The sequence below is a fragment of the Tachyglossus aculeatus genome, chromosome 2 (assembly GCF_015852505.1).
Source record: "Tachyglossus aculeatus isolate mTacAcu1 chromosome 2, mTacAcu1.pri, whole genome shotgun sequence".
Classification (NCBI taxonomy): Eukaryota; Metazoa; Chordata; class Mammalia; order Monotremata; family Tachyglossidae; genus Tachyglossus; species Tachyglossus aculeatus.
The window spans coordinates 170,734,636-170,751,534 of record NC_052067.1 but is presented as its reverse complement, the minus strand read 5'-3'; the positions used below and the strand labels follow the sequence as shown (position 1 = coordinate 170,751,534).

At 39.9% G+C, this 16,899-nt stretch overlaps 1 protein-coding gene across 1 annotated transcript in view; it reads right to left on the bottom strand.

Moving 5' to 3' along the window:
* RECQL (RecQ like helicase) overlaps positions 1–13,428 on the bottom strand; it is an 81,066-nt gene extending 67,638 nt beyond the window's left edge. Inside the window, exons 1-2 of the mRNA XM_038768159.1 lie at positions 13,359–13,428; positions 5,899–6,096 (exon numbers count right to left, since the gene is read on the bottom strand). Coding sequence (XP_038624087.1) covers positions 5,899–6,096; positions 13,359–13,374 — 214 coding nt within the window. The 5' untranslated portion in view covers positions 13,375–13,428. The remainder of the gene's footprint in view (positions 1–5,898; positions 6,097–13,358) is intronic.
* Between the last annotated feature and the right edge of the window lie 3,471 nt (positions 13,429–16,899).

Below are 16,899 nucleotides of genomic sequence, written 5' to 3'. Positions count from 1 at the left end.
ACCGATCAATCTGCGCATCAAGCAGAAACTCCCCACCCTGGGCTTCAAGGCTGTCCATCCATCCCCTGGCCCCCTCCTACCTCACCTCCCTTCTCTCCTTCTACTGCCCAGCCCGCACCCTCCGCTCCTCCACCACTAATCTCCTCACTGTACCTCGCTCTCGCCCGTCCCGCCATCGACCCCCGGCCCACGTCATCCCGCGGGCCCGGAATGCCCCCAATCCCTCTGCCCCTCCGCCAAGCTCGCTCTCTTCCTCCCTTCAAGGCCCTGCTGAGAGCTCACCTCCTCCAGGAGGCCTTCCCAGACTGAGCCCCCTCTTTCCTCTCCCCCTCGTCCCCCTCTCCATCCCCCCGTCTTACCTCCTTCCCTTCCCCACAGCACCTGTATATATGTATATATGGTTGTACATATTTATTACTCTATTTATTTATTTATTTTACTTGTACATTTCTATCCTATTTATTTTATTTTGTTGGTATGTTTGGTTCTGTTCTCTGTCTCCCCCTTTTAGACTGGGAGCCCAATGTTGGGTAGGGACTGTCTCTATGTGATGCCAATTTGCACTTCCCAACCGCTTAGTACAGTGCTCTGCACATAGTAAGCGCTCAATAAATACGATTGATTGATTGATTGATTAATAATAATGATGATGATGATGGCATTTGTTAATATCTATTCTATTTATTTTATCTTGTTAATATGTTTTGTTTTGTTCTCTGTCTCCCCCTTCTAGCCTGTGAGCCCGCTGTTGGGGAGGGACCGTCTCTATATGTTGCCAACTTGGACTTCCCAAGCGCTTAGTCCAGTGCTCTGCACACAGTACGTGCTCAATAATTACGACTGAATGAATGAATGAAAATAATAATAATAATAATGATGGTATTTGTTAATATCTATTCTATTTTATTTGGTTAATATGTTTTGTTTTGTTCTCTGTCTCCCCCTTCTAGACCGTGAGCCCGCTGTCAGGTAGGGACCGTCTCTATATGTTCCCAACTTGGACTTCCCAAGCGCTTAGTCCAGTGCTCTGCACACAGTAAGTGCTCAATAAATACGATTGAATGAATGAATGAATAATAATAACAATAATAATGATGATGGCATTTGTTAATATCTATTCTATTTATTTTATTTTGTTAATATGCTTTGCTCTCTGTCTCCCCCTTCTAGACTATTATGGCATAATAATTCCCATCATTATTATTATTATTATTCATTCATTCATTCATAATTCCCATCATTATTATTATTATTATTATCATCATTATTATTATTATTCATTCATTCAATCGTATTCATTGAGCACTTACTGTGTGCAGAGCACTGTCCTAAGTGCTTGGGAAGTGACTTTGGGCAAGTCACTTCACTTCTCCGCGCCTCAGTTTCCTCATCTGGAAAATGGGGATGGAGACCGGGAGCCCCACGGGGGACAGCCTGATCACCTTGTATCCCCCCGGTGCTCAGTACAGTGCCTGGCACTTAATAAGTGCTTAACAAATACTAAAATCTTTATGATTACTATTATTATTATTATCATCAACCATCATCATCATCAACCGTATTTATTGAGCGCTTACTATGTGCAGAGCACTGTACTAAGCGCTTGGGAAGTACAAATTATTATTATTGTTAAAATGGGGATGAAGACTGTGAGCCCCACATCGGGCGGGGACCGAGTCCAACCCAATTTGCTTGTCCCCACCCCATTAGTACAGTGTCTGGCACATAGTAAGCGCTTAATACCATTATTATTATTGTTGTTATTATTATTATTATTATCATCATCATCATTATTATTATCATTATTATTATTATTATTATTATTAATAAATGGGGATGACTGTGAGCCCCACATGGGATGGGGACTGTGTCCAACCTGATTTCCTTGTATTCACCCCAGTGCTTAGTACAGTGTCTGGCACATAGTAAGTGCTTAACAGATACCATTATTATTATTATTATTATTTTTAATAATAAATGGGGATGACTGTGAGCCCCACGTGGGACGGGGACTGTGTCCAACCTGATTTCCTTGTATTCACCCCAGCGCTTAGTACAGTGTCTGGCACATAGTAAGCGCTTAACAAATACCATTATTATTGTTATTATTATTTTTATTATTAATAAATGGGGATGACTGTGAGCCCCACGTGGGACGGGGACTGTGTCCAACCTGATTTCCTTGTATTCACCCCAGCGCTTAGTACAGTGACTGGCACATAGTAAGCGCTTAACAAATACATTAATAATAATAATAATAATAACAATGATAATAATAAATGGGGATGACTGTGAGCCCCACGTGGGACAGGGACTGTGTCCAACCTAATTTCCTTGTATTCACCCCAGCGCTTAGTACAGTGTCTGGCACATAGTAAGTGCTTAACAAACACGATTATTATTATTATTATTATTATTATCATAATAATAATAATAATTATTATTATTAATAATAATAATAATAAATGGGGATGACTGTGAGCCCCACGTGGGACGGGGACTGTGTCCAACCTGATTTCCTTGTATTCACCCCAGCGCTTAGTACAGTGTCTGGCACATAGTAAGCGCTTAACAAATACCATTATTATTATTATTATTCTTAAGAAACAGGGATGAAGACTGTGAGCCCCATGTGGGACGGGGACTGTGTCCAACCTGATTTCCTTGTATTCACCCCAGCGCTTAGTACAGTGTCTGGCACATAGTAAGCACTTAATACCATTATTATTATTATTATTATTATTATTATTGTTATTAAGAAACAGGGATGAAGACAGTGAGCCCCACGTGGGACGGGGACCGTGTCCAACTCAATTTGCTTGTTACCACCCCAGCGCTTAGTACAGTGGCAAGAACCCGGCCCTGGGAGTCAGAGGTCGTGGGTTCAAATCCCGGCTCTGCCAACTGTCAGCTGTGTGACCTTGGGCAAATCAATTCACTTCTCTGTGCCTCAGTTACTGCATCTGTAAAATGGGGATGAAGACTGGGAGCCCCCCGGGGGACAACAACCTGATCACCTTGTAACCTCCCCAGTGCTTAGAACAGTGCTTGGCACCTAGTAAGCGCTTAATAAATGTCATCATTATTATTGTTATTATAGGGACAACCTAGCTTTGTATTATTATTATTATTATTATTATTATTATTATTACTACAGTGCTTGGCACATAGTAAGCGCGTACCAAATACCAGTATTATTCTTATTGTTATTAGAGAAGCAGCGTGGCTCAGTGGAAAGAGCCCGGGCTTTGGAGTCAGAAGTCCTGGGTTCAAATTCCAGCTCCGCCAACTGTCAGCTGGGTGACTTTGGGCAAGTCACTTCACTTCTCTGGGCCTCAGTTCCCTCATCTGGAAAATGGGGGTGAAGGCTGTGAGCCCCCCGTGGGACAACCTCATCACCTTGTAACCTCCCTAGCGCTTACAACGGTTCTTGGCACATAGTAAGCGCTTAATAAATGCCATTATTATTATTATTATTATTATTATTACTATTATTATTACTACAGTGTGTGATTTTGGGCGAGTCACTTCACTTCTCTGTGCCTCAGTTACTTCATCTGGAAACTGGGAATGGAGACTGGAAGCCCCCCGTGGGACAACCTCATCACCTTGTATCCTCCCCAGCGCTTTGAACAGTGCTTGGCACATAGTAAGCACTTGATAAATGCCATCATCATTATTATTATTACCTTGTAACCTCCCCAGCGCTTAGAACAGTGCTTGGCACATAGTAAGCGCTTGATAAATGCCATTGTCGTTATTATTATTATTACAGTGCCTGGCACATAGTAAGCGCTTAATAAATGCCACTATTATTATTATTATTATTATTATTATTATTATTATTATTACTACAGTGTGTGACTTTGGGCAAGTCACTTCACTTCTCTGTGCCTCAGTTACTTCATCTGGAAACTGGGAATGGAGACTGGGAGCCCCCCGTGGGACAACCTCATCACCTTGTATCCTCCCCATCGCTTAGAACAGTGCTTGGCACAGAGTAAGCGCTTGATAAATGCCATCATCATTATTATTATTACCTTGTAACCTCCCCAGTGCTTAGAACAGTGCTTGGCACATAGTAAGCGCTTGATAAATGCCATCGTCATCATTATTATTATTATTATTATTATTATTATTATTATTATTATTATTACAGTGCCTGGCACATAGTAAGCGCTTAATAAATGCCATTATTATTATTATTACAGTGTGTGACTTTGGGCAAGTCACTTCACTTCTCTGTGCCTCAGTTACTTCATCTGGAAACTGGGAATGGAGACTGGGAGCCCCCCGTGGGACAACCTCATCACCTTGTATCCTCCCCATCGCTTAGAACAGTGCTTGGCACATAGTAAGCGCTTGATAAATGTCATCATCATTATTATTATTACCTTGTAACCTCCCCAGCGCTTAGAACAGTGCTTGGCACATAGTAAGCGCTTGATAAATGCCATTGTCGTTATTATTATTATTATTATTACAGTGCCTGGCACATAGTAAGCGCTTAATAAATGCCATTATTATTATTATTATTATTATTACAGTGTGTGACTTTGGGCGAGTCGCTTCACTTCTCTGTGCCTCAGTTACTTCATCTGGAAACTGGGAATGGAGACCGTGAGCCCCCCGTGGGACAACCTCATCACCTTGTAGCCTCCCCAGCGCTTAGAACAGTGCTTGGCACATAGTAAGCGCTTGATAAATGCCATCATTATTATTATTATTACCTTGTAACCTCCCCAGGGCTTAGAACAGTGCTTGGCACATAGTAAGCGCTTAATAAATGCCATTGTCATTATTATTATTATTATTATTATTATTACAGTGCCTGGCACATAGTAAGCGCTTAATAAATGCCACCATTATTATTATTATTATTATTATTATTATTATTATTACTACAGTGTGTGACTTTGGGCGAGTCACTTCACTTCTCTGTGCCTCAGTTACTTCATCTGGAAACTGGGAATGGAGATTGGGAGCCCCCCATGGGACAACGTCATCACCTTGTAACCTCCCCAGCCCTTAGTACAGTGCTTGGCACATAGTAAGCGCTTAGTAGATGCCATCATCATTATTATTATTATTACCTTGTAACCTCCCCAGCGCTTACAACAGTGCTTGGCACAGAGTAAGCACTTAATAAATGCCACCATTATTATTATTATTATTATTATTATTATTATTCTTGCAGTGCTTGGCACATAGTAAGTGCTTAATAGATGCCATCATCATCATTACTATTATTACCACCTTGTAACCTCCCCAGTGCTTACAACAGTGCTTGGCACAGAGTAAGCGCTTAATAAGTGCCACCATTATTATTATTATTATTATTATTATTCTTACAGTGCTTGGCACATAGTAAGTGCTTAACAGATGCCATCATCATCATTATGATTATTATTATTACCTTGCAACATCATCATGATTATTATTAGTAGTAGTAGTAAGCGCTTAATAAATGCCACCATTATTATTATTAGTAGTAGTAGTACTAGTAAGCGCTTAATAAATGCCACTATTATTATTAGTAGTAGTCGTACAAGAGAAGCAGCGTGGCTCAGTGGAAAGAGCCCGGGCTTTGGAGTCAGAGGTTGTGGGTTCAAATCCCGGCTCCGCCAACTGTCAGCTGCATGACTCTGGGCAAGTCACTTCCCTTCTCTGGGCCTCAGTTCCCTCGTCTGGAAAATGGGGATGAAGACCGTGAGCCCCCAATGGGACCACCTCATCACCCTGTAACCTCCCCAGCGCTTAAAACAGTGCTTCGCACATAGTAAGCGCTTAATAAACGCCATTATTAGTTAATTAATATTATTATTACAGTGCCTGGCACATAGTAAGCGCTTAATAAATGCCATTGTTGTTATTATTATTATTATTATTATTAGAAACCTTGCTTATTCCAGGCCTGCGGGGAGCCGTCGAGGTGGGAGGCGGCCCCGGGGCCGGGATTGTCCAGGGAAAGCTGGATTTTCCTGCCGAGGGCCTCCTTTTTCCGCATCAGATCCGCCTGCCTCTCCAGGAGCTCCTGCAGCTGAATCTCCACGGCCTGCAGCTCCTGGCTGGTGGCGTCCAGTTCAGCCGTCAGCTCTGCGGGAATAAATAAGAATAATAATAATAATAAACAATAATAATAATAAGAAGAATAACAACAACAATAATAATGATAGCATTTATTAAGCTCTTCCTATGTGCAAAAATAATAATGATAATAATAATAATAATAATAGTAATGATAATAATAATAATAATAATAGCATTTATTAAGCTCTTCCTATGTGCAAAAATAATAATGATAATAATAATAATAATAGTAATGATAATAATAATAATAATAATAATAGCATTTATTAAGCTCTCCTTATGTGCAAAAATAATAATGATAATAATAATAATAATAGTAATGATAATAATAATAATAATAATAGCATTTATTAAGCTCTTCCTATGTGCAAAAATAATAATGATAATAATAATAATAATAGTAATGATAATAATAATGATAATAATAATAATAGCATTTATTAAGCTCTCCTTATGTGCAAAAATAATAATGATAATAATAATAATAATAGTAATGATAATAATAATGATAATAATAATAATAGCATTTATTAAGCTCTCCTTATGTGCAAAAATAATAATGATAATAATAATAATAATAGTAATGATAATAATAATAATAATAATAATAATAATAATGATAGCATTTATTAAGCTCTTCCTATGTGCAAAGCACCGTTCTAAGCGCTGGGGAGGTGACAGATGAGGGAACTGAGGCCCAGAGAATAATAGTAATAATGATGATGGCATTTATTAAGCGCTTACTATGTGCCAAGCACTGTTCTAAGCGCTGGGGAGGTTACAAGGTGCTCAGGTTGTCCCACAGGGGGGCTCACGGTCTTCATCCCCATTTGACAGATGAGGGAACTGAGGCCCAGAGAATAATAATAATAATGATGATGGCATTTATTAAGCGCTTAGTATGTGCCAAGCACTGTTCTAAGCGCTGGGGAGGTTACAAGGTGCTCAGGTTGTCTCACGGGGGGCTCACGGTCTTCATCCCCATTTGACAGATGAGGGAACTGAGGCCCAGAGAATAATAATAATAATAATAATAATAATAATAATGTTGGCATTTGTTAAGCGCTTACTATGTGCAAAGCACTGTTCTAAGCGCCGGGGGGGATACAAAGTGATCAGGTTGTCCCACGTGGGGCTCAAGTCTTAATCCCCATTTTACAGATGGGGGAACTGAGGCTCAGAGAAGTGGAGTGACTTGCCCAAGGTCACACAGCAGACATGTGGCGGAGCCGGGATTCGAACCCATGACCTCTGACTCCAAAGCCCGGGCTCTTTCCACTGAGCCCCGCTGCTGGCATTTTTTAAGCGCTTCCTACGTGCCAAGCCCTGTTCTAAGCACTGGGGAGGTTACAAGGTGATCAGGTTGTTCCACAGGGGGCTCACGGTCTTCATCCCCATTTTACAGAGGAGGGAACTGAGGCCCAGAGAATAATAATAATAATGGCAGCATTTATTAAGCGCTTCCTATGTGCCAAGCCCTGTTCTAAGCACTGGGGAGGTTCCAAGGCGATGAGGTGGTCCCACGGGGGGGCTCACGGTCTTCATCCCCATTTGACAGATGAGAGAACTGAGGCCCAGAGAAGTGAAGTGCCGAGCACTGTTCTAAAAGTGCTGGGCTGGATAGTGCCCGGCACATAGTAAGCGCTTAATACCGACATTATTATTATTATTATCATTAGACATGATGATGGTATTAGTTAAGTGCTAGCTAATCATCATCATCATCATGTATAATGATAATAATAATAGTAATTTTGGTATTTGTTAAGCGCTTACTAAGTGCCGAGCACTGTTCTAAGTGCTGGGCTGGATAGTGCCTGGCACATAGTAAGCGCTTAACTAATACCATCATCATGTCTAACGATGATGATAATAATAATAATAATAATAATGATGATAATAATAATAATAATAATAATAATAATAATAATGTTGGTATTAGCTAAGCGCTTACTATGTGCCGGGCACTATCCAGCCCGGCACTTTTAGAACAGTGCTCGGCACATAGTAAGCGCTTAAGTAATACCATCCTCATGCATACTGATAATAATAATAATAATAATAATAATAATAATAATGATAATAACGTTGGTATTAGTTAAGCGCTCACTATGTGCCGGGCACTATCCAGCCCAGCACTTTTAGAACAGTGCTTGGCACATAGTAAGCGCTTAACTAATGCCATCATCATGTATAATGACGATAATAATAATAATAATAATAACAACATTGGTATTAGTTAAGCGCTTACTCTGTGCCGGGCACTATCCAGCCCAGCACTTTTAGAACAGTGCTTGGCACATAGTAAGCGCTTAACTAATACCAGCATCATGTCTAATGATAATAATGATAATAATGATAATAATGATAATGTTGGTATTAGTTAAGCGCTTACTATGTGCCGGGCAGTATCCAGCCCAGCATTTAGAACAGTGCCCGGCACATAGTAAGCGCTTAACTAATACCATCATCATGTCTAATGATAATAATAATAATAATGATAATGTTGGTATTAGTTAAGCGCTTACTATGTGCCGGGCACTATGCAGCCCAGCACTTTTAGAACAGTGCTCGGCACATAGTAAGCACTTAAGTAATACCATCATCATGCATACTGATAATAATAATAATAATAATAATAATGATAATAATAATAATGATGATGATGATGATGATAATAATAATGTTGGTATTAGTTAAGCGCTTACTATGTGCCGGGCACTATCCAGTCCAGCACTTTTAGAACAGTGCTCGGCACATAGTAAGCGCTTAACTAATACCATCATCATGTATAATGACGATAATAATAATACTAATGATAATGTTGGTATTAGTTAAGCGCTTACTATGTGCCAGGCACTATCCAGCCCAGCACTTTTAGAACAGTGCTTGGCACATAGGAAGCGCTTAACTAATACCATCATCATGTCTAATAATAATAATGATGTTGGTATTAGTTAAGCGCTTACTATGTGCCCGGCATATAGTAAGTGCTTATCTAATACCATCATCATGTATAATGATAATAATAATAATGACAATAATGTTGGTATTAGTTAAGCGCTTACTATGTGCCGGGCACTATCCAGCCCAGCACTCTTAGAACAGTGCTTGGCACATACTAAGCGCTTAACTAATACCATCATCATGTATAATGATAATGATAATAATAATAATAATGATAATGATAATAATAATGTTGGTATTAGTTAAGCGCTCACTATGTGCCGGGCACTATCCAGCCCAGCACTTTTAGAACAGTGCTCGGCACATAGTAAGCGCTTAACTAATACCATCATCATGTATAATGACAATAATAATAACAATAATAATAATGTTGGTATTAGTTAAGCGCTTACTATGTGCCGGGGACTATCCAGGCCAGCACTTTTAGAACAGTGCTCGGCACATAGTAAGCGCTTAACTAATACCATCACCATGTCTAATGATAATAATAATAATAATAATGATAATAATTATAATAACAATAACATTGGTATTAAGCACTTACTATGTGCCAGGCACTATCCAGCCCAGCACTTTTAGAACAGTGCTTGGCACATAGTAAGCGCTTAACTAATACCAGCATCATGTCTAATGATAATAATGATAATAATGATAATAATGATAATGTTGGTATTAGTTAAGCGCTTACTATGTGCCGGGCACTATCCAGCCCAGCACTTTTAGAACAGTGCTCGGCACATAGTAAGCGCTTACCTAATACCATCATCATGTCTAATGATAATAATAATAATAATGTTGGTATTAGTTAAGCGCTTACTATGTGCCAGGCACTATCCAGCCCAGCACTTTTAGAACAGTGCTCGGCACATAGTAAGCGCTTAACTAATACCAGCGTCATGTATAATGATGATAATAATAATAATAATAATAACGTTGGTATTAGTTAAGCGCTTACTATGTGCCGGGCACTATCCAGCCCAGCACTTTTAGAACAGTGCTCGGAACATAGTAAGCGCTTAACTAATACCAGCATCGTGTATAATGATGATAATAATAATAATAATAATAATAACATTGGTATTAGTTAAGCGCTTACTATGTGCCGGGCACTATCCAGCCCAGCACTTTTAGAACAGTGCTTGGCACATAGTAAGCGCTTAACTAATACCATCATCATGTATAATGATAATAATAATAATAAAAATGATAATAATAATATTATTAATAATAATGTTGGTATTAGCAAGCACTTAACTAATACCATCATCATGTATAATGATAATAATAATAAAAATAATGATAATAATAATGTTGGTATTAGTTAAGCGCTTACTAGGTGCCAGGCACTATCCAGCCCAGCACTTTTAGAACAGTGCCTGGCACATAGGAAGCGCTTAACAAATACCATCGTCATGTATAATGATAATAATAATAATAAAAATGATAGTAATAATATTAATAACAATAATGTTGGTATTAGTTAAGCGCTTACTATGTGCCGGGCACTATGCAGCCCAGCACTTTTAAAACAGTGCTGGGCACATAGTAAGTGCTTAACTAATGCCATCATCATGTATAATGATAATAATAATAATAATGAAAATAATGTTGGTATTAGTTAAGCGCTTACTATGTGCCGGGCACTATCCAGCCCAGCAATTAGAACAGTGCTTGGTACATAGTAAGCGCTTAACTACTACCATCATCATGCATAATGATAATAATAATAATAATAATAATGATGATAATAATGTTGGTATTCGTTAAGCGCTTACTATGTGCTGGGCACTATCCAGCCCAGCACTTTTAGAACAGTGCTCGGCACATAGTAAGCGCTTCACTAATACCACTATCGTCTAATGATGATAATAATAATAATAATAATAATGTTGGTATTAGTGAAGCGCTTACTATGTGCTGGGCACTATCCAGCCCAGCACTTTTAGAACAGCGCTCAGCACATAGTAAGCGCTTAACTAATACCATTATCATGTATAATGACGATAATAATAATAATAATAATGATAACGTTGGTATTAGTTAAGCACTTACTATGTGCCGGGCACTATCCAGCCCAGCACTTTTAAAACAGTGCTCAGCACATAGTAAGCGCTTAATGAATACCATCGTCATGTCTAATGATAATAATAATAATAATAATAATGATAATCATGTTGGTATTAGTTAAGCACTTACTATGTGCCGGGCACTATCCAGCTCAGCACTTTTAGAACAGTGCTTGGCACATAGTAAGTGCTTAATACCATCATCATGTATAATAACAATAAGAATAATAGTAATAATAATAATAATGTTGGTATTAGTTAAGCGCTTACTATGTGCGGGGCACTATCCAGCCCAACATTTAGAACGGTGCTTGGCACATAGTAAGCGCTTAACTAATACCATCATCATGTCTAATGATGATAATAATAATGTTGGTATTAGTTAAGCGCTTACTATGTGCCGGGCACTATCCAGCCCAGCACTTTTAGAACAGTGCTCGGCACATAGTAAGCGCTTCACTAATACCATCATCATGTCTAATGACAATAATAATAATAATAATAATAATAATAATAATGATGTTGGTATTAGTGAAGCGCTTACTATGTGCCGGGCACTATCCAGCCCAGCACTTTTAGAACAGTGCTCGGCACATAGTAAGCGCTTAACTAATACCATCATCATGTCTAATGATAATAATAATAATAATGTTGGTATTAGTTAAGCGCTTACTATGTGCCAGGCACTATCCAGCCCAGCACTTTTAGAACAGTGCTCGGCACATAGTAAGCGCTTAACTAATGCCATCATCATGTCTAATGATGATAATAATAATAATAATGATAATAATGTTGGTATTAGTTAAGCGCTCACTATGTGCCGGGCACTATCGAGCCCAGCACCTTTAGAACTGTGCTGGGCACGTAGTAAGCGCTTAACTAATACCATCATCATGTATAATGACGATAATAATAATAATAATAATAATGATAATGTTGGTATTAGTTAAGCGCTTACTATGTGCCGGGCACTATCCAGCCCAGCACTTTTAGAACAGTGCTCGGCACATAGTAAGCGCTTAACTAATACCATCATCATGTCTAATGATAATGATAATAATGTTGGTATTAGTTAAGCGCTTCCTATGTGCCGGGCACTATCAAGCCCAGCACTTTTAGAACAGTGCTTGGCACATAGTAAGCGCTTAACTAATAGCATCATCATGTATAATGATAATAATAATAATAATGATAATAATAATAATAATGTTGGTATTAGTTAAGCGCTATGTGCCGGGCACTATCCAGCCCAGCACTTTTAGAACAGTGCTTGGCACATAGTAAGCGCTTAACTAATGCCATCATCATGTCTAATGATAATAATAATAATAATGATAATAATGTTGGTATTAGTTAAGCGCTTACTATGTGCCGGGCACTATCGAGCCCAGCACTTTTAGAACTGTGCTGGGCACATAGTAAGCGCTTAACTAATACCATCATCATGTCTAATGATAATAATAATAATAATAATAATGATAATAATGTTGGTATTAGTTAAGCGCTTACTATGTGCCGGGCACTATCCAGCCCAGCACTTAGAACAGTGCTTAGCACATAGTAAGCGCTTAAATAATACCATCATCATGTATGATTATAATAATAATAATAATAATAATGATGTTGGAAGTTGTTAAGCGCTTCCTATGTGCCGGGCACTATCGAGCCCAGCACTTTTAGAACTGTGCTGGGCACATAGTAAGCGCTTAACTAATACCATCATCATGTCTAATGACAATAATAATAATAATAATAATGATAATGTTGGTAACAAATAATAATGATAATGTTGGTAACAAATACCATCATCATGTATGATAATAATAATAATAATAATGTTGGAATTTGTTAAGCGCTTACTACGTGCCGAGCACTGTTCTAAAAGTGCTGGGCTGGATAGTGCCCGGCACATAGTAAGCGCTTAACTAATACCAACATCATTATTATTATTATTATTATTCTTATCACCATTAGACATGATGATGGTATTAGTTAAGCGCTTACTATGTGCCGAGCACTGTTCTGAGCACTGGGGGAGATACAAGGTGATGAGGTTGTCCCACGGGGGGCTCACACGTCTAGCCCGTGAGCCCGCTGTCGGGTAGGGACCGTCTCTGTTGCCGACTTGGACTTCCCAAGCGCTCAGTACAGTGCTCCGCACACAGTAGGCGCTCAGTAAATAGGACGGAATGAATGACGCTCCCTTCGGCTGTTCCGCGAGGAAGCCGGGCTTACCTGCGAGGGCCTCCATCCTCCAAACGGACGAGGGGCTCTGCGAATCCCGCCTGGCCTCCCCCCTCGGTCCTTTCTGCCAAGGAAAGACAAGAAAAATTCCCATTTTTCCACAGTTTTCCCCAAATACATGCATTCTGTTTGTCGTGCTCGGTGATGATGGGATTTGTTAAGCACGCACTAGAACAATAACAACAATAATGGCATTTATTAAGCGCTTACTATGTGCAAAACACTGCTCTAAGCGCTGGGGAGGTTACAAGGTGATTAGGTGGTCCCTCAGGGGGCTCACAGTCTTCATCCCCATTTTCCAGATGAGGGAACTGAGGCCCAGAGAAATTAAGTAATAATAATAATGATGGCATTTGTTAAGCGCTTACTATGTGCCAAGCACCGTTCTAAGCGCTGGGGAGGTTACTAGGTGAGCAGGTTGTCCCAGGGGGGGCTCTCAGTCTTCATCCCCATTTTACAGATGAGGGAACTGAGGCCCTGAGAATAATAATGGTAATAATAATAATGATAATAATAATAATGATGGCATTTATTAAGCACTTACTATGTGCCAAGCACTGTTCTAAACACTGTGGAGGTTACAAGGTGTTCAGGTTGTCCCTCAGGGGGCTCACAGTCTTCATCCCCATTTTACAGATGAGGGAACTGAGGCCCAGAGAATAATAATAATAATAATAATAATAATAATAATAAATAATGGCATTTGTTAAGCACTTACTATGTGCCAAGCACCGTTCTAAGCACTGGGGAGAGATACAACATACAAGGTACTTTGGTCTGTCTGGCCCCCGCGTCGTGGGCAGGGATTGTCCCTCTTTATTGTTGCACTGTATTTTCCGAAGCGCTTAGTACACTGCACCGCGTGCGGTAAGCGCCCAACAAATACGATGGAATGAATTCATTCATTCATTCAGTCGTACTTACTGAGCGCTTACTGTGTGCACAGCGTGAATTCATTCATTAAATTAACTAAGTCAATCAATCCAATCATCATCATCATCATCAATCGTGTTTATTGAGCGCTTACTGTGTGCAGAGCACTGGACTAAGCGCTTGGGAAGTCCAAGTTGGCTACATCTAGAGACAGTCAATCAATCAATTGTATTTATTGAGCGCTTCCTGTGTGCAGAGCGCTGGACTAAGCGCTTGGGAAGTCCAAGTTGGCAACATAGACAGTCAATCAATCAATCAATTGTATTTATTGAGCGCTTCCTGTGTGCAGAGCGCTGGACTAAGCGCTTGGGAAGTCCAAGTTGGCAACATAGAGAGACAGTCAATCAATCAATCAATCAATTGTATTTATTGAGCGCTTCCTGTGTGCACAGCACTGTACTAAGCGCTTGGGAAGCCCAAGTTGGCAACATAGAGAGACAGTCAATCAATCAATTGCATTTATTGAGCGCTTACTGTGTGCAGAGCACTGTACTAAGCGCTTGGGAAGTCCAAGTTGGCGACATCGAGAGACGGCCCCGACCCAACAGTGGGCTCCTGCTGAAGCAGCGTGACTTGGTGGGTAGAGTCCGAGGTCATGGGTTCGAATCCCACTTCCACCACCTGTCAGCTGGGTGACTTTGGGCTGGTCGCTTCACTTCTCTGGGCCTCAGTGACCTCATCTGGAAAATGGGGATGAAGACTGGGAGCCCCCCGGGGGACAACCTGATCACCTTGTATCTCCCCCAGTGCTTAGAACAGTGCTTGGCACATAGTAAGCGCTTAACAAATACCATCATCATTATTATTATTACCTCAGTGCTTAGAACAGTGCTTGGCACATAGTAAGCGCTTAAATACCATCATCATTATTATTATTACCTCAGTGCTTAGAACAGTGCTCGGCACATAGTAAGCGCTTAACAAATACCATCATCACTATTATTATTACCTCAGTGCTCAGAACAGTGCTCGGCACATAGTAAGCGCTTAACAAATACCATCATCATTAGTATTATTACCTCAGTGCTCAGAACAGTGCTCGGCACATAGTAAGCGCTTAACAAATACCATCATCATTAGTATTATTACCTCAGTGCTTAGAACAGTGCTCGGCACATAGTAAGCGCTTAACAAATACCATCATCATTATTATTATTATTACCTCAGTGCTTAGAACAGTGCTCGGCACATAGTAAGCGCTTAACAAATACCATCATCATTATTATTATTACCTCAGTGCTTAGAACAGTGCTCGGCACATAGTAAGCGCTTAACAAATACCATCATTATTATTATTATTACCTCAGTGCTTAGAACAGTGCTCGGCACATAGTAAGCGCTTAACAAATACCATCATCATTATTATTATTACCTCAGTGCTTAGAACAGTGCTCGGCACATAGTAAGCGCTTAACAAATACCATCATTATTATTATTATTACCTCAGTGCTTAGAACAGTGCTCGGCACATAGTAAGCGCTTAAATACCATCATCATTATTATTATTACCTCAGTGCTTAGAACAGTGCTCGGCACATAGTAAGCGCTTAACAAATACCATCATTATTATTATTATTACCTCAGTGCTTAGAACAGTGCTCGGCACATAGTAAGCGCTTAACAAATACCATCATCATTATTATTATTATTACCTCAGTGCTTAGAACAGTGCTCGGCACATAGTAAGCGCTTAACAAATACCATCATCATTAGTATTATTACCTCAGTGCTTAGAACAGTGCTCGGCACATAGTAAGCGCTTAACAAATACCATCATCACTAGTATTATTACCTCAGTGCTTAGAACAGTGCTCGGCACATAGTAAGCGCTTAACAAATACCATCATCATTATTATTATTATTACCTCAGTGCTTAGAACAGTGCTTGGCACATAGTAAGCGCTGAACAAATGCCATTAATATAGAGAAGCAGCACGGCTTAGTAGAAAGAGCCCGGGCTTGGGAGTCTGAGGTCATGGGTTCTAATCCCGGCTCCGCCACTTGTCAGCTGGGGGACTTGGGGCAAGTCACGGCACTTCTCTGGGCCTCAGTGACCTCGTCTGGAAAATGGGAATGAAGACTGGGAGCCCCCCGTGGGACAACCTCATCACCTTCTAACCTCCCCAGCGCTTAGAACAGTGCTTGGCACATAGTAAGCCCTTAAGAAATGCTATTATTATTATTATTATTATTATTCTCTGGGCCTCAGTCCCCTCATCTGTCAAATGGGGATGAAGACTGTGAGCCCCCCATGGGACAACCTGATCACCTCGTATCTCCCCCAGTGCTTAGAACCGTGCTTGGCACATAGTAAGCGCTTAATAAATTCCATTATTATTATTATTATTATTATTATCATCATTCTGCTCTGTACCTCAGTTCCCTCATCTGTCAAATGGGGATGAAGACTGTGAGCCCCCCGTGGGACAACCTGATCACCTCGTATCTTCCCCAGTGCTTAGAACTGTGCTTGGCACATAGTAAGCGCTTAATAAATGCCATTATTATTATTATTATTATTATTGTTATTATCATCATTCTGCTCTGTACCTCAGTTCCCTCATCTGTCAAATGGGGATGAAGACTGTGAGCCCCCCGG